General features: G+C 48.0%; 1 protein-coding gene across 1 annotated transcript in view; it reads right to left on the bottom strand.

Moving 5' to 3' along the window:
* XPNPEP2 (X-prolyl aminopeptidase 2) overlaps positions 1-491 on the bottom strand; it is a 28,441-nt gene extending 27,950 nt beyond the window's left edge. Inside the window, exon 1 of the mRNA XM_044763911.2 lies at positions 5-491. Coding sequence (XP_044619846.1) covers positions 5-53 — 49 coding nt within the window. The 5' untranslated portion in view covers positions 54-491. The remainder of the gene's footprint in view (positions 1-4) is intronic.
* Between the last annotated feature and the right edge of the window lie 18,764 nt (positions 492-19,255).

Below are 19,255 nucleotides of genomic sequence, written 5' to 3'. Positions count from 1 at the left end.
ATACCACAGAGGAGGACAAGCCAGGGGCAGCAGCCCCAGCGAGCCCAGGCCATGGGATCTCCAGATGCCGGTGCTTGGGTGGATGGAGGGACGGGGGAGAGTAGGCAGGGCTGTTTCCCTGTCCTCTTCTTCCGGGCCTTTCCGGGACAGGAGCAGCCAGGGGGTGGGGGCAGGCGATGGGGAGGAGGCGTTTGGCTGGTGGATGGAGAGTCCCCCCTGGTCTTTTGTTTCTGAGGGCTCCAGGAGTCAGGGTGGCGGAGAAGCCTCGGTTGCCCCAGGCAGCCTCTGCTGGCTCCCAGTCGCCCGGAATAGGGTGTAAGTCCGCCCCGGGCAGAGTCCAAAGATCTCCAGGACAGAGGAGCAGCAGCTGGTCTCAATCAGCCTGCTTCTCCCAGCCCCCTCTTCAGCAGCCCAGCCCTAGCCATTCCCGAATTCTGTCCACCTCCCTCCAACAAGCTGTTTCCCATTAGCTCCCCCACCCTGGGCTCTGGCTAAGCCCCACCTTTGCTTTGAGATGGATGTTTATCTTTCCTCCTCTGAGCCGGCCAGTCTCAGAAGAAGGCCGCGTCCTCTCTCCCTAGTGCCTGGGAAGCCCCACTGCGCCCCTGGGGAAGTGGCTTATAGCTGAAGAGTTCTTTCCTTGAGCCGGAGGGAGTCCCCTCAGGAGAGCCCACTCTGTAAAGGTGCCAGCAGCCACAGGTGGAGGGGAAGGTTGCCCTTCTTTGTGGACAGCAGGTTGATGGAGTCCCCTTTGACTGCGTGTCCTCCACTCTGGGAGATCCAAGCTGTTGGTGCCATCCACACCTGAGAGAGAACGAAGCCCCAAAGGCCTATTTGTTGGAAAGAGGAGATGCCGCTGAAGAGGGAGGAAGACCCAGAAAAGGGAGTTTGGAGGCTCCCAGAAGACAAATTTGGTTAACTGGACAAGCCCTTTCTGCCATAGCTTCTAGAACAGGGCTTTGGTTCCCCTGCAGAGCGGGTGGCTCCTAACCGGCATCCCCGTGGGGAAGTGGAGGAGCTGAGGCCAGCCCGTCTCGACACCCACCCACATCGGAGGGCAGCTCGCTGCACCAGCGCCAAAGCAGCTCCTGGGAAATGCCCTCCAGAATCCTCGGCCTTATGCCCCAGAGAGGAAGTCTTCTGAGAGACAAACAGATCCAATGGCTGGGTGCTCACCTAGCCTGGAGGGCCCCAGAGGCAAACCCCATTCCTTCTGATCTTATTTTTAATATATTTACACTCTGCTCATGTCCACAACAAGTTCAAGGCAGCTTTCAAATAACCCATCCAAATACAATAAAATCGACCATTCTGAAGAGGAAAAGGAGGCCTTCCTAGGCCTCACTGAAGGAAGGGAGTCTAAATGAGGGAGGAGGCTCAGTGAGGTCCGCGTCCAGGAATCACAGAGGAGGGCAGAGCCCACAGCCTCAGAGGACAGGCCAGGGACAGGGACTGCGGGAACCTGGTGTGCTTCTGGGACTGCTGATGCACCTGCTGTCTTTTCCTTGCTCTCCTCCCATTCCAGAAGTGGGAATGAAGTTATTCCCAGAGACCAGACGACTGGGGAAATGCCCCTTCAAAGGCCTTTCCCTCCCCTGTGCGCTGGATTAGCCACCCCGAAGGGCAAGCGGGCAGACTTGATGGGGTTGTGCAGGGGCGGGACCATGAAGACAGCCTTTTAGGACAAACAGGCCTGCCTTCGCCAGTGAGCCTAGGAGCCAGTCTGCCGGGGTTTCAGTCCCAGCTCCGTCACCCACTTTCTTAACGGTCTAGGGCAAGGGACGTCACTTCTTGGAGCCCACAGTGTCCTCGCCTGCGAGATGGGGTCTTAACAGTACTAACTTCTTCAGAGTGTGATGTGGATTAAGTGGGTTAATGTTTGTGAAGCTGTCAGAACGTGCTTGCCATGAGTAAATGCTATCTAAGTGTTTAAGTCAAATACATAACTAGAACTAAACCCAGTCTCATGTGTACCTTGTTCTTTCCGCCCCTGGCATGCAACCCTGCTGAAACGGCAGTTAATGCTGCACCGAAGATGAGCCGGGCTGAGGTGCCACGCCTGGGAGCAAACGGGCCGAGCGGGCCTCCCTCCCCCACCTGCTGGACTCTGCCCGGGGATGGTCTCGGGAGGATGCCTTCAGCCTCAGCTCCTCCTTATCTCCTTATCTCAAAACTGCCGTCTTTACTCATCAGTCTGGGGGACTTGAACCCAAGTTGGCAGCAGGCCTGAAGTGGGAAGAGGTGATTCAGCGTGGGGAGGGTGAGTGGCCAAGAGTCCTGGTATCACAGTTGTTTGGAAGAACCCTAAGTCTTGCTGTGACCTTCACAGGCAGCTCATCTCTGCCTGTCTCACTCTTGGGCCCAAGGCTAGCCTAAAGGCCAAATTCTGAAATTGGATGACTCGTTCTTCAGGGTCCCTCCAGTCCACACCTCCTTTTTTGCACCTGATCCCACCCCAGGCTTGTCACCCTGCCTTCCTACCTGGGTTTGCCCTCTCTGGGCACCAATGCCTACCTAACTTCTACCAGAATGCACCTAATTGACTTGCATTTTCTCCCAGTCGGTGACAATAGGTGTCCTGAGTCACGGTTCAAATCATGATTACAACCCATTTCATGTGTGTGACTGAGAGAATGCATGCAAGGTGACCGGCGACCAAGGAGCTCTAGCACCAGGGGCCATGAGCTGCTCTGCTGTGGGACCCTCTGGACAAGTGGAACCCGAGGAAGGCCTGAGAAGTGTGATGAGAGCCAGCAGGCCAGAGCGGCAGAGGGCATCCTGGCAGCCTTGGGGAGTAGCAGTGGGGCGAACATGCGCAGGAGGGGCGCAAAAATGGCACCCCAGGCAGTGCTCGTCAGGGGGGTCAGTGATCAGGGGACAGATTGGTGGCAACAACATAAACAGCAGCCTGAGAGAACACAGGCAGGCAGCGTCACGGCCTGGAGCAGCCATGGCAGCAGGAAAATCAGAGACGCAAGGGGGCTCTGAGCACTGTGAAACACCCCACTGGGCAATGTCCCAAGATCCTGAGGTTGAAACCTCAAAAGGGGGCCTGCAGTTATGCAGGTGGGAAGGGACATCGGATCTAACTGTCGAGGTGACCTCAGAGGCTCAGAGACTGGACACCCTTGGCCACATGGACATAGCATGTGGCTGCTGCTTCCACAGCCCCTTCCCACCCTTCTATCAGGCTTGTCAACCATGCTGGGAGACAGGTGGAGTGTCACCTGCAGAAGAGGAGACAGGCTTAGAGAAGAAATGTGGCTTGGCCCGCGTCCAAGCTGTTTGGTGGCAGAGCTGGGACTCAGACCTGAGACCTGGGTCGGGGGTGCTTCAGAGCCCCTGCTCCTTCCATTGGGCCTCACTGTTGCCCCCATCTCAAGTTCCTCCATGGCTCCCACTGACCTCAGGACGGAAGTCAATCTCTTCAGCCCAGTGGTCAAGCCCTTCCTGCCTGATATGTCCCATTGCCCATCTCTTCTTGTCCACATTCTCTCCATCCATCAGAGTCTAGTTCAAAAGTCACCTTGTCCGCCAAGTCCCAACCTCCTTCTCAAATTCATCCCTCCACCACGGGGGCTCCCATAACATTTTGTTTGAGTCTCTGTTTTAAAACCTTTGCATTAACCCTTTGCTTTCCTGACCCTCCCCTCCTAGGTCACCCATCCCTGAGGGCAGGAGCTTGCTTTTATAAATCTTTGCATGCACCAAAGCATCCAGGACAGTGCCCAGCAAAGAGTGGGCTCGACGCAAGTTTGGTGAATTGATGCTAAAGTCCAACAATGTGTGGTCCAGCCTCCTCATCCTAAGCTGAAAGCGCCCTGATAGAGGGCGCTTGTCTAGCGCCAGAAGGCTGCTGTGGTCCCCTTGGGTGTCCCTTCCATCACACCTGCCCCGCTTTGACAAAAAGCCAGTCCTGCTTGGGTCAGGGGTGTGTGTGCGTGCGCTCACACGCGTAGGGAGTGGTCACAGGGGAGGGAGCGAGAGTCCGTTTCCTGGAAGCTGGTCTTTGCTGTGATGCAACCCAGAGCCTCACTCCCGAGCCAGGCAGGCAGCAGGAAGGGGGTTTATCCCCTGAGAGTGAGGGTTGGACTGTCCTTCGCTGTGGTTGGTGGAGCCAGTGGGCAGCTCCTTTCCGGCAGCTCCCCAGCTGCCTAGGACTCTTCCTCCCATGGAATAAGTTGGTGGTGGTGGTCCAGGAACTTTGTTAGCGAGACCCAGTGGGCCTGGCTGGAGCCCTGTGTGATCTAGTTAGCTTGGTTCGGTTCTGTGGGCACAGACTAAGTCAGATCCGAGCCCGGCCTGAGTCCTAAGCCCAGCCAGTCATGTCACAAACCTGTGCTGCCCCCTCGGAGGCCTTGCACTACTTCAGGATGCGTGGCTGGAGCACCACTGTGGCTCACCAAGGTTCCACTCGATGCCACTCAAGCCTCCATTTGGTGGTCCTTGGGCACTCTCCCAACCATCTGTCCTCTTCAGTAGTCTGATCCCTTTACTTCTCTGCCGTTTTATGCCTCTCTCTTCACCATCTCCACTGCAGCCACACTGCCCTGCTCTCAGTCCCTCTTACTCGAGATGCTCCCTCTACCACAGGCCCTTTGCCTCCACCTGCAATGCCCTTCCTTCCTCTCTTGCCCTGTGAACTCCTTTTCCTTCAAGTCTCACCTCAAGTGACACTTTATCTGGGAAGCTTTCCCTGACCCGCTGGCTAGGTCAAATCCTCTTATTAGTCCTCTTGCTATCTGTGTCACAGTTCCTGTCGCCTGCCTCCCAACACTTCCCCAGTCATGGAGAGGAGCACAGCAACCAGTTCAGGGCTGCCTCTCCCCCACACGTCTGCCAGTACCCTGGGTGACATCAAACTTCCTGTCAATGATCCATCTTCAGTCCTAGTTCTTCAAGTTCAAAGCCCCTCAGTTCAAAACCCTTTCTCCTTTACTCCTCCTCAGCCTCCCACATGGAAAGCAGCATCTTGGGCCTCATCGTTGCTTGGCATTACTGTCCTCTGGTGAAATGAAGTCCAACCTCCCATTCTCCAACCACATCCTCCTATCCTTCTGGCGATAGTCCTCTCTCCCTCACTCCTATTACACCTGCTTTTTGACCTCGCTAAAACTTCCTGTCACTTGCCCTATGTTCTTCCTCTCCATTTATCAGCATCTCCTGGTCTCACTTCCTTCCCTATTTGGTCCAAACTACATAACTCATCACTCCAATCTCCCTTTTACTAGCATATTTAGTGCTCCCGTCCCTTTGTCCTTAAGCTACATCCACCCTGCCAATTTCTATCCTCAAGTAAAACATGCTGCCACCCCAGGGCCTTTGCACATACTGTTTCCACTAATAAGAATGCTCTTTTTAAGCTTCTGCAAGGCAAAAGAAACTATAATCAAAACAAAGAGACAACCCACCAATTGGGAGAAAATATTTGCAAATCATATATCTGATAAGGGGTTAATCTCCATAATATATCAGGAACTCACACAACTGAAGAGTAAAAAAGCAAACAGCCTGATCAAAAAATGGGCAGAGGAGACGAACAGACATTTTTCCAAAGAAGATATACAGATGGCCAATAAACACATGAAAAGATGTTCAACATCACTAATCATCAGGGAAATGCAAATCAAAACTACACTAGGATACCACCTTATCCCTGTTAAAATGGCTATAATCACTAAGACCAAAAATAACGAACGTTGGAGAGGGTGTGGAGAGAAGGGAACCCTCATACACTGCTGGTGGGAATGCAAAGTGGTGCAGCCACTATGGAAAACAGTATGGAGATTCATCAAAAAACTAAAAATAGAAATACCATATGACCCAGCTATCCCACTACTGAGTATTCATCCAAAGAACTTGAAATCAACAATCCAAAGAGACCTACACACCCCTATGTTCACTGCAGCACTATTCACAATAGCCAAGACATGGAAGCAACCTAGGTGCCCATCAACCGATGACTGGATAAAGAAGATGTAGTGTATATATACACAATGGAATACTGCTTAGCCATAGAAAAGGATAAAATCATCCCATTTGCAACAACATGGATGGGCCTAGAGGGAATGATGCTAAGTGAAATAAGCCAGACTGAGAAATACAAACACCAGATGATTTCACTCATATGTGGAATATGAACAAACACTGGGACAAAGAAAACAGTTCAGTGGTCACCAGGGGAAGTGGGGTGGGGGTGGGCATGGGCACAGGGGGTGAAGGGGAGCACTTATGTGGTGACAGTCACGAAATAACGTGCAACTGAAATCTCACATCAATGTAAACTATTATGAACTCAATAAAAAAAGAATGCTCTTTTTCCAGATATCAGCTGGCTCACTCCGCTTCATTCAGACCTCCGTTCAAATGTCACCTCTGCAGAGAAGCCTTCCCTGATCTCCTTTAAACAGCACCTCTGTTATTCTTTATCCCTTTACTCTGCTTTATTTATTCTTCGAGAGCGTTTACTTGATGTTATATTATACATCTATTTGATAATTTTTGTCCATCTTCCCCACTAGTGTGCATGCCCCATGGGAGCAGCGACTCTATTTATGTTGTTCACCCCTGTATCCCAGAGCCTAGAACACTGCCTGGCACTTAGTAGGTACTCATAATATTTGTTTGATGCATGAGTGAACCCCAGGGCATTTGAACCATTTGTCTTTCTCCACAGGAGAAAATATCACAACTCCTTGGGTTGGAGTCACTCCAGATTCATGGTGTCCAACCTCAGCAATCTCCCTGATGCTGCTTGGCAATCCTTTTACTTGTCCTGGGTCAGCTCCCTTTCCTGTTGCCCTTGTCGGCAATTCTGATCTTTACCCTGTCCTCAAACCCCTACCCTGCCTCCATTCCATGACTGATGGACTTTCAAGTTACTTCCGACTTTGCATTATTTCAAACAGGTGGCCTGAAAATCTGTGCACACATAGAAGGATTTCTCTAGGATCCATATCTAGAAGTAGAAAAGTGTGCATTTTTCATTTCAGTAGATTTTGCCAAATTTGCCTCCAAGAAAAGCTGCACCAGTTTGCACTCCTACCAAGAGGGCATGCAAATAACTGTTTCCACAACCTCGTCAACACTGGATATCATCAATGTTTTAAAATTTTGTCAACTAGATGGATGAACATTAGTCTCATTGTTTTGTGTTTACCTAACTGCTAGTAGAGGTTGGATATGTTTTTTATGGTTTGTTTTTTATTTGTTTTTTGCTGAGGAAGACTCGCCATGTGCTAACATCTGTGCCAATCTTCTTCTTTTTCTTTGAGGAAGATTCACCCTGAGCTAACATCTGTGCCAATCTCCCTTTATTTAGTATGTGGGTCACTGCCAGAGCATGGCCGCCAAGAAGTGGTGTAGGTCTGCACTGGGAATGGAACCTGGGCCGCCAAAGCAGAGTGCACCAAACTTAACCACTAGGCCACAGGGCCAGCCCCCGAAAAGATCTTTATATATTTTGCATAATACTCCTTTATCTGTTTGACATATTATAAATATTTATATACCACAAGTATTTTCTCCATTTTAGCTTTGTCTGTTTTTGATTTTAGAAACTTGAGTTTTTTTATGGAGTCAAAAAATCTAGCAAGGTATTATTTTATAGTTTCTAGGATTTATGACTTAGTTGAAAGGGAACTATTATCCTGCATTTTCTTATAGCATTCTAGATTCTTTTTTGTGAGTGCATGTGTGTTTAGCTCATTATTCCATCGGGAATTTAGGTTTGGATATAAGAGGTACAGATTCAACAGTATTGTTTTTTATTTTCCAGTTTGACAACTAATTGTCCCAAGGCCATTTATTGACGAGTATAGCTTTCCTCTCTGACTTGTGATGCTTTCTCCAGTGTCTGTTATATTCGCACATATACACGGGACTGGACTAGACTCTGATTGTTCCATTGATCTGTTTGTTACTGTGCCAGCATCACGCTGCTTTAATTACTACAGTCTGGGTTATGCTTTGAGAGCTGGTAGTGCAACGCTCCCTCCCCCCTTTTCAAATACTTCTTTGTCATAATTGCGTATTTTCTTCTCTAGATGATCTCAAGATAAGCTCCTCAAGTCCTATAAAAATCTATCTTAAGATTCAAGTTGAGATTGCGTTGACTGTATGGATTAATCTAGGGAGAATGTCCATGTTTATAAGACTGAGTCTTTTTATCCTGGAACATACCATGTCTTTTCATTGAGTCAGGATTTTATGCCCTTCGGTCAAGTTTTCCATCTCACCCTCACCCCCTGTGACCTGATTTTAGTCCCTCCCACTCCCCTACAGGTGCTCTTGTTAGACCATGACCTTTGGGGTCTTCTCCCATTGAGAGTGGGGAATTATGTCTACTCCCTTTGAAGCTGGGCGGGACTTTGTGACCAACAGCGTATGATGAAAGTGACACCATGCCGTTTCTGAGGCCAGGTCAGAAAAGAGAACACAGCTCCTGCCTTGTTTGCTGGAACATTCCCCCTTTTTTTTTTCCAAATTGAGGCGAAATTCACATAACATAAAATTAACCATTTTAAAGTGAACAATTCAGTGGCATTTAGTACATTCACAACATCGTGCACCCACCACCTCTATCTAGTTCCAAAACATTTCCATCTCTCCAAAATGAAACCCCACGCCTGTTAAGCAGTCATACCCTATTCCTCCCTTTCTTCTTCCCACCCTGGCAACCACTAACCTACTTTCTGTCTCTGTAGATTTACCTGTTCTGGACATTTTGTTTAAATGAAATCATTTACTATGTGACATTTTGTGTCTCGTTTCTTTCACTTAGCCTAATGTCTTGAAGGTTCATCCATGCTGTAGCATGTGTCAGTACTTCATTCTTTTTGTGGCTAAATAATATTCCATTGTGTGGGTATATCACAATTTGTTCACCCATTCATCCATTGATAGGAATTTGAGCTGTTTCTTTTGGTCTTTGTGAAGAGTGCCGCTGTGAACATTTTTGTGTAAGTTTTTGTTTTAACACCTGTTTTCAATTCTTTTGGGTATATATGTAGGAGTGGAATTGATGGGTCATATGGTAATTCCATGTTCAACTTTTCCAGAAATCACCAAAGTGTTTTCCACACCGTTTTACCTTGCTACCAGCAATGTACGATGGTTTCAATTTCTCCACAGCCTTGTCAATACTTATTTTCTGTTTTTAACTATAGCCATCTTGATGGGTATGAAGTGGTAGCTCATGGTTTTGACTTGCATTTTCCTAATGACTAACAATGCTGAGCATTTTTTTCACATGCTCGTTGGCCATTTGTCTATCTTCTTTGGAGAAACATCTATTCAAGTCCATTGCCCATTTCAAAATTGGTTTGTTTGTTGTTGAGTTGTGAGAGTTCTTTATATATTCTGGACACTAGGCCCTTATCAGATATATGGTTTGCAAATATTTTCTCCCATTCTATACATTATCTTTTTACTTCCTTGGTAATTCCCTTGATGAACAAAAGTTTTAAATTTTGATGAAATCCAATTTATCTATTTTTTTCTTTTGTTGCTTGTGCTTTTGGTGTTATATCTAAAAATCCATTGCCAAATCTAAGGTCATGAAGATTTACCCTCATGTTTTCTTTTAAGGGTTTTATAATTTGTCCTTTTATATTTGGATCATTGATCCATTTTGAGCTAGTTTTTGTGCAGTGGCCTTGGCACCCTTGTCGAAAATCAATCGGCCATAGATGTAAAGGTTTATTTCTGAACTCTCGATTCAATTCCATTGGTTTATACGTATGTCTTTATGCCAGCACCACACTGTGTTGGTTACTGCTGCTTTGTAGGAAGTTTTGAAACCGAGAAGTGTGAGTCCTTCAACTTTATTCTTTTGCAAGATTGTTTTGGCTATTGAGGCCTCTTGTAATTCCACATGAATTTGATGCTCAACGATTCCACTTCTGCAAAAAAGGCCATTGGCATTTTGACAGGGATCGCATTGAATCTTGAGGTTACTTTGGGCAGTATTGTCATCTTAACAATGTCAAGTCTTCTAATCCCTGAACTCAAGATATCTTTCCATTTGTTTAGGTCTTCTTTAATTTCCGTAAGCGATGTTTTATACTTTTCAGTATACGAGTCTTTCGCTTCCTTGGTTATATTTACTGTAGATATTTTATTATTTTGTTTGCTATTATCAATAGAATTGCTTTCTTAAGTTCTTTTTGGATTATTTGTTGCCATTGTCTAGAAACATGAGATTCTCAGTTTTGAAGCCTTCAGCTGCCATGTAAGCAGTCCGCCTACCCTGAGACCTCCAGGCTTTCAGGAAGCCCAAAGTAGCCCATGCAGAAAGGTGGTTTGGAGAGGCCCTGAGACCATATGATGAGACATGATGAAGACAGAGAGATACTGGTCAGCCCCCAGCCTCTCCAGCCACGTCCCTCTCCCCAGCATTCCAGCTCCAGCCACTCTCTGACTGCAACTATACGAGAGGCCCTGAGCCAGACTACTCAGCCCCCCAAATTCCTAACCTACAGAAATCATGAGAGATAATAGGATAAATCAGTGATTTTTGTTGTTTTAAGTCACTAAATTTTAGGGTGACTTTTTTTTTACATAGCTATAACTAACCAGAACAGCCTTCTCATGACAAAATCTAAAGGAACATTTTAGGGGCACTCACTTCTCTGTGGTAGTTGAATGGTAGAACTTCTCCCTCCTTGAAACTTTCTCTTTCTTAGACCTCCTTGTCAATTTTTCCTGGTTCTCCTCCTCTATCCCTGGCTGCTGCTTCTTCGTCCTCTACCTACACTTCTTTTGTTCTACCTTCCCCTTAAATATTGATGCTCTGGTCTTAGCCCTCTTCTTTTCTCCTGCATCTCACTCTCCCTGGATAATCCTACCCATCTATAAGTTGATACCAGCCCAGACCTCTTTCCTGAGCTCTAGACTCATAAAACCAATTGCCCACTGACCATCTCCACCTGGATATCTCACACTCACCATGCCCAAAATGAATCTCTTCATTTCTCCCACCTTCTTTGCTGAAGACAACAGCTCTGAACTCATGGACCACACCAGCTGGAGCTTAGGGATGTAGGGTCTGAATTCGGAAGACCGTGTGTGCCTTTGTGTTCATTAGGGGCGAGTGTGGTGTTGTGGAAGACATCTACATTGTATTTCTGAGGTCAGGGTGGTGGCTAGGGCCTGAAGAGACTGATAGGTGCTTGGAAGCTGACTTAACCTGCCCAACTGGAGCCAGCATGTCTGGAGTGAGACAGCAGAGGGCAGCAGAGGTTGACGCGATTGCAGTTCCCTGGGTTGGAGTGGGGGTGGGGAAGAAGAACCTAAAGGAAGAACTTGGGGTACGAATTCCAAATGCGGGGTGGGCTGAGGAAGGTACCAGGGGAGACAAGAGCTCTTAGGGCCTGGAATGAAGATGACTAAGGAAGTAAGGCAGCTTGAGAGGGGCTGAAAGGGCTAGAATTTAGGGGTGGGAGCTAAGTCAGGATGCTTACAAAATATATTAAGGAAAAGGCGTCTATCCTAGTCTTGTGTCTACTTGGGCCTTCTCTCTTTTCTCAGAGTCTCGATGGTCTTTCTAAGGGCAGAGTTATCAACTGGGGACCCTAGAGGGTGGAGATACCCTTCTGTGTGTTCAGTGATGAATTCGTAGTACCGTAGGAGCCACATCCCTAAGGTGTGGATGAAAGAAACCTCAGGCTCTTGAGGAAACCAAAGCCTAGAGAGGGGAAGTGACTTGCCTAAGGTCATATAATTAGAATTCAAAGTAAAAGTCAATGCTTACTGAGACCCTACAGGAGCTGATGAGCATATTACACACGTTTATTTGCTTAACCTTCACAATAACCTAATGAGGCAGAATCAAATGTTGTTTTATCACATTTTACAGATGAGGAAACTGAAGCTCAGCAGGGTTAAGCCATTTGCCCAAGGTGCAGCCAGGATGTAGACCCAGGCAGCCTGAGTCCAGGGCCTGTGCTATTGACCACCACATTCTGCTACTCGCCTAGGCCAAGGGTTAGGCCTCCAGACCCCGAAGTCAGGGCTTTTATATTAGTCTACATTGTCTTAGATGGAAATCCAATTTTAGTAAGTCATATGCTGGTCTCAAATTAAGTATAATAGCAAGGCAGTTTCCTACTTTAAATGGATTCTCAGGTAGTTCTCTTGTAAGGTAAATACCACCATTTAAACAAAATCTCCACTAGTCTATAATTTATCTGCTTTGTGATGTTCCTATATTGTGTGAACTGTCCAGGGGATGTGTGGTTGCTATGCTTCCTACAGAGCATTAATGCTGATGTGTGTTCTGCTTTAGGTGGCTTCTTTCCCAGCTTGCTCTGGCTCTCTCCTGGGCTACCTTCCTACATCAGACTGTCAGTGTAGGTCCAGGGACAGTAAAAGTCAGTTAAAGTGATGGGATTTTGGGGGGGATGATCTTTGGTTTTCCTTGTACTATTGCTTATTATTGACCAAGCAACCATTCTTATTCTTATTCAGTGTCTGCATGGAGGCATTCATTCCTTCATTTATTCATTCATTCAACGCTTGCTGAACACCCACTATGTGCCAAGCACTATGCTAGATCCTGGGGGCCCAGTGATGACCAAGGCGTGCCTGGTCCCTGCCCTCACGGAATTTTGAGTCTGGAAGGAAAGTATGTCAATTGCAAATCTTTCCCTCTCAAGCGCCCTTGACTGGAACTGAGAATTGCCCATCTTCTCCATCCCCATTGCCTCAGCTTGAGCTCTCGCCGTCTGTCCCTTCCTTGGGTCACTGCAGCTGGATTGCCAGTCTCTGCCTCCTTCCAACCCCCCACCTCAGCCTGCACACAGCAGACAGCAGCAGACAGACTCCACCTTTGCAAACATCCCTTTCAACGCGTCACATCCTTGCCCTGCTCAACCTGCTCAAAATTCTTCAGTGACTCCCCATTTCCTGTCAAAATGGATCCAAATTCCTTCACCATCTGGCCAGAGTCAAGCAACTCCATGAGCCGATCTTCCCTAATCTCGCCTCCCTACCCTTATTTCCTACCTGTCCCTCTGCTCTAAGTAGGCAGGGTCTTCTTACTTCCCTATACACTGCCTTCTCATTCCTCCTCTGTCCTTCAGTTCCATCTACTTAAGTCCTCTCTGTCCTTCAGAAGATCCAGTGGGAGTACCACCTCCTGCAGGAAGGCTCCCGGCTTTCTTTGCTGTCCCTTCTCTGTGACCCTGGGCCCAAGTCCTGCTTGGTGTGAGGAGCAAATGAGACGCCATCATGGGCAAATGCTTTGTACCGCATAGCGTAAGGCTGTCTTCATATCGGTTCTCATATGTACCATTTAGTGAGCGTGTGTTCTCTGCCACACAGCAGGGCTCAGTGGTTTACAGACATCGTCTCACGGAATCCTTGTAACATCCTACGAAATAGGTAATGTTTATTAGGCCTATCATTCAGATGACGAAACTGAGGCTCAGAGACGTGAGATATCTGGCCCAAGATCATATTTATAGATAGGTCCATCTGGGGAGCCTGTGCTCTTTCAGGAGGTGGTCCCCTGGACTGCGCTGGGTTGAATCTCAGCTCTGCTGTTTTTACCTCTCTATAGCTCAACTCTGTAATGGCCTTTGAGGTGTTTTTACACTTGATCTTTTAAAGTTCTATTGATATTTCCCCTGGTCCCCACTCTCGTTTCTACTTTATCATTATTTTATTGTTGTAAGACATCTTAAAGTCTTTGGGAAATAAGGTATAAGGAACTAAATCCATGCAAATAAAATGCACTTCTCCCGTCTCCACTCCCAGTGTCCCGGAGAGAAGTGGGCACCGGTGCTGAGCGAGCATCATCTAACCCTGTGCTCTGTGAGGCCTTGGGGAAAAGGCAATCGAAGTCAGAAGCCAAAGGTCACTTCCATCTGTGAAATAAAAGGGCACAGGTCCTCTAGCAAAATGCCAAACTGTGGCAGAGACTGTATTTCCTTCCACGGTTTTATTTTTATTTTTAAGGAGCCATCAGGTGGTAATGGATGATTCATGCTTTACTTACTCTTCTTGTTTATTTCCCTTCCTCGACCTTCAGATTTTTTTCCTGTTAATGTTTGTTCCGGGTTTTGACAAAGCACTGAGGTACTTGCCTTGCGTTGGTAACTTTTTTCCTAATGTCTTCTTAGGAAAAAATATGAAAGGAAGTGACAGTATCCCCAAACCATCTTTTATTCCATCCGTGGATGGATTGCACCTGCTACTTGTAAGGTCACTCTCTGATTGTTTCCTTTTACAGCTAAACCTCATAAGAAGACACTCCCTGAGTACCAAACGGGGATGGCTTGGGCCCTACCTGGCCTTACTTCACTCACTCTCGGCAGAAAGAGTCGTCTGAATAAATGGGCTCTGTGCGCTGAGTTTCCACACTTCAAGGCAGCAAACTTGTCACTCCTTTGACAGCACCATTTGCATACAAATGATTGATGCTGAGGATTCTTTTCATTTCATTAAGGCGAGTCTCCTAAGACCTCGATTAGGCTACAATTTGTTAGCCTACTTGGAGCTACAGTGAATTATTCAAAGCAATAAAGCTTCATTTCTTCACAAGTAACCTACAATATAAATGGTTCCCTAATTTGAAGGGCTACCTCCTATTAGTTTGAGTAAGTGAGGTTGGACTGCATTCAATAGCAATTTACAGATTTCTTTCTTCACTCAAATCACTCTCCCCAAGCAAGAATTCTTTCGAACAGCCCAGCTCTCTGGGAGGACTGGAACAGTGGGCTCTCACTCAGAGAAAAAGATCTGCTGTCCAGTCACCCGTCCTTGTGTTGGAACCTTAGTAATAGGGATCCCTTTGCACGGATGCATCCTCATGCTTGTAGTCTTGTCCCTTGTGGGTAAAAACATGGGCTGAAGTTCATGGTCAGTATATGCCTGGGGTGGAGGATGGGTTCTGTGTGATGAAGTCCGAGTTGCTTTACGGCTCTAGGTTCGAGTTACCTCAGCACTCTAGGTTCAAGTTACTTCATTCCACGATGAATTCTCAGTCTGTGAGCCAGATTAAGGGCCGTCAGTGGCCGGGGTTAGGGCTCAGCCTATGGATGAAGACCTAATTGAAGGGGGGCTTCCTTTTCTAATCCTGATTGCCTACTTACAGGTGGCCCAATGCTCTACCCCTCTGAGCTTAAGACGCAAGACACTAGACAACTAGAGGAGACTGGAATTGTGGGACAAAGACATTTAGGATGGAGAAGAAAGATACTGGATAATTTATGTTCCCTGCCCAGTACTTAAACACGTTCTGTAAGGAAAGCAAGAAGGAGAGGCTGACTTCTACAGTCACTGGTGTAGCAAGGGATTCTCGGATTTCAAATGAATATTTGAAATGGATGCCTTTTTTTGCTGTGAATTTCTCTCTGGGAGACTCTGGCCATAAGGTATGGCAGGAGTATGTTTCAGCGAAGCTGTCTCTTCTCTGCCTATAGTAAGGGTGGGGAGGAAAGGAGATGGGCTGGGCCACCTTGACCATGTTTGAGTTACCAAATGACAATAGAATTCCTGCTTAGAATGCTAGGGAAATGGGTTTCTCTGATCTCTTGGGAGGAATTGTAATCACCAAGTTTGAAAAGCCTAGGGAATCTGTAACTGAAGGCTGCCTTTCATTTGGGACAGGAAGAGACAGACACGGAGGGCGAGACTGATAAGTGCAAGGGCGTGAAGCACCGCTTCCCCCTGCAGGATGCTGCAGCTGGCCTGGAGAAGAGGAGGTGGTGGTGGTGATGGGGGGATCTACCCTCCTTGACCTAAATGCTCACAACTACCCTATGAGGTCATTATCGTTATTATCCTTACTTTACAGATCAGGAAACTGAGGCACAGAGAGAAACAGAGGTCCTACGGCTAGTGAGTTGCAGAGCTATAATTTGAACCCAGAACTGTCTGACTCCAGAGCCTCCAATTGTGGTTATTAGAAAGATCAAGTCCACCTGGCACAGCGGGGTGACATGGAGAAGAGGTGGAGGGGGTTATGGTGACATGGCACCTCAAGGGCCCTGAGGTGGCCTCAATGTCAAGAGGCGGTGGTTAAGAGCATTCGCCAGGGATCCAACAGTCTAAGTCAACAGTCTGGCTTCAAATCCCAGATCCACCACTTCCTGGCTGTGTAAGCTTGGGCAAGTTACTGGACGTCTCCGTGCCTCAGCTTCTTCATCTGTGAAATAGACATATAGGGGTAATGATAGTACCTATTTCATGGGGTTGTTGTGAGCATTGAATGAATCAATACAAGAGAGTGTTTAGACAATATCTGGCACCCAGGGAAGGCGACCTGGCTATTTAATACCTAATGTAGCAATGAAGTGGGCAAGCGCTAGGTCTGTGGTTGGCTGGGAGCTCTTGGAGCCTCAGTTCCTCCCCGCAATCTACTGTAGGGTTCCTGTGAGACTTAAAGGAGGCGATGCATAAAGAGCAGAGCACACGGTGAGCACTTGATTCCCAGCAGCTGTTTTGCATCATTCCACCAGCCCTTGCAGCTAACCCTGGGGTAGAGGCCACATTCTCCTGTTGGCCTAGGATCTGGGAGTCCAAACCTTAAATGAGTGAGTCATTGGCAAGGGCTGGGGAACCCCGTTTGCTATGCAAGGAATTCCATGCTTAATGCAAGTGACCTTACGTCCTGCTGACAAACAGTAAAGAGGGAAAGAGGCCATGGCCTCTGCTACCACTGAGCCCAGATCTACAGCCTCAGGAATCCAAGCCCTGCAAGGTGGTGGGGCCAATGGGAAGAACTCCGCCTCCAGTGCCACACCCGCCTGTGTTCAATCCCAGCTCTATCACAGGTTGTGTGACCTTGGGCAAGTCACTGCATGGCTCTGTGCCTCAGTTTCCCCATCTGGAAAATGGAGACAGTACGTGTACCTTCCTCACAGGGGTGTTATATCCTCACAAGGGTTAACTGCGTGAGCACGTGTAGAGAGCTTAGAGCAGCGCCTGGCACGTAGTATGATTATTGTTGATTTATTTCCAGAGAAACCAGGGAGATGAGTGAGAAATGAAGAACGATGGTGGCACTCCCCTCCACCCTCTCCCCTTCCCCACCGGCTGGAAGATGCTCCTGTCCAAATGGGAAATTGAAGCCAAAATAGCACAATAAAGGAAAGGAAGCGCTCCCGGAGCAGATGGGCTCCCACTCGCCGTCCTGAGGAATGTGCTGACTACTCAGGAACAGGCCTTTGGCAGCCACTTAACACAATCACGGAGCAAAAGGAAATGATCAAGTCTGTCACCAGGGTCAGTGCCAATTTATTTAAGAAAGTGGCGAGGCTGAAAAGGAGGATGTGGGGAATGGGAGGCCCTGTACATTCCTGCAGCCGGTTTGGAAAATCTCCGGGGCAGCAATCCCAGGTGAACGCGCCTAGAGGCCGGCCCTCCCCACACACCCTTCCCAAGTCCTCAAGTGAGCAGCCCTGACCAGAGGCTGGGGTCTGGGGCTCTGAGCCAGGCACGATAGGGGGTGTGGTGGGTTCAGGTGGGGCTCTGAGGCTCCCTTTGTTCTATCCGGCAAACTTGTTTTGAGTGCCCGCTCTGTGCCCAGGCGATGGGCTAGGAGCCATGGGAGATGCTGAGAAGAATAATACAGGTAAGCTTCTGGCCCAGAAGAACTCGCAGAGCATAGAGGCTGTGCTCCCTACACATGGGGAAAGCATCTGGGAAACGCTGAGGGGTCAGGGACCAAACGGCCACTCCCTTCCCAGGGAGTTTACCTGGACAAAAGAGAATGTCTGGAAAGGATAATGCTTAACATGGAATAACCTCTATTGGTGGAATTAGCGGGGGTGTTATTTCCGGCGGGGGGGAAGGGGCATGGCAGATGGTAAACTCGTTAAAGGCAAGGCTGATGCCCCTGTCAATCCCTCGACCAGTTGCTAGCATGGCTTTACACCTAAAGAGACTTATAGGCAAGGCATTTAAAATGGATCCTGCCAGCTTTGACTGAGTGCCTACTATGTGCCAGGCACGATGCCAGGTGCTCTCCAATGCTTGGATATCATAGACAATCTATCTGAGGTGGATTAATGTAAATATTGAATGATTGGGCATGAATCCTAGAAAGGCCCATAGGTATAATATAACCCATTGGTTGTCAAAGTGTGGTCCCTGGACCAGTGACATCAGCAGCACCTGGGAACTTCTTGGAAATGCAAATTCTCAGCACCATTCCTTATGTACCAAATCAGAAATTCGGGGTGAGGTCCAACAATCTGTGATTTAACAAGCCCTCCAGGGGATGCTGATGCACGCTCAAGACTGAGGACCACTGCTGTAACCCAGCTATCTTTAAAAGGGGATCTGAGGGCCAGCCCAGTGGCACAGTGGTTAAGTTTGCACATTCTGCTTTGGTGGCCGGGGTTCACCGGTCCGGATCCTGGGTGTAGACAGGGCGCCGCTTGGCAAGCCATGCTGTGGTAGGCGTCCCACATATAAAGTAGAGGAAGATGGGCACGGATGTTAGCTCAGGGCCAGTCTTCCTCAGCAAAAAAAAAAGAGGAGGATTGGCAGCTGATGTTAGCTCAGGGCTAATCTTCCTCAGAAGATAAATAAATAAAATAAATAAATAAATAAATAAATAAATAAATAGAGTACTTCTTAAAAAAAAGGGGGGGATCTGAGCTGCCGTGGAGGTTCTTGGGGAACCTCTGAGCGGTGGGAGCAGAAGGGGGTGCTGGAGTAGCTTTATTTTCGTCTGCTTTACATGTTGAGCTGCTACATCAGATTTTGTTTAAACAAAGTGCTCCAAACTGAAAAAGTGTGAAAACCATGACTTCATTCTATCTATTCTGCCTCATCATCTGTACACATGGGGACACAGAGGCCCAGGAAGGGGAAGGCTCCAGGAAGCAAGGATGGGACCAGAACGCAGGCCTCCTAACTTTCCACCCAGGATGCTTTGCAGCATCTCAGGTGGCCCCTTCATGACAGAGGAAACAGGAAGACAAGGCTTTGAGCCGTCTTTTATTAAGATCCTGGGGCCTGTCTGCTTCTCTTTCTAGTTGTGCCAGGAAAGGCCAGAGGCTTATGGGGTTCTTGGAGGAAGCCCTTCCAGTTTCCTCTCTCCTCCTGTGGCCCAGCGCCTGTAGCCCCAGCCAGCCTCCCAGCCAGCCTGACTCTCCCCTTACCGGCACTCGTCTCAAGGTGAAACATCATGGGGGTCTGCCTGAAATTCCAGCCTCTCCTTCCATTCCCCAGCCAGGCCTCTCAGGCCCACCTGATGTCTGAGGCTCTGCCCAAGGCTGCATTTCCCTGCCCTCCATTCTCT

This window comes from Equus asinus, chromosome X, assembly GCF_041296235.1.
Source record: "Equus asinus isolate D_3611 breed Donkey chromosome X, EquAss-T2T_v2, whole genome shotgun sequence".
Taxonomy (NCBI): Eukaryota; Metazoa; Chordata; class Mammalia; order Perissodactyla; family Equidae; genus Equus; species Equus asinus.
The sequence above is the reverse complement of the archived record's forward strand: the minus strand, read 5'-3'. Positions and strand labels throughout refer to the sequence as shown.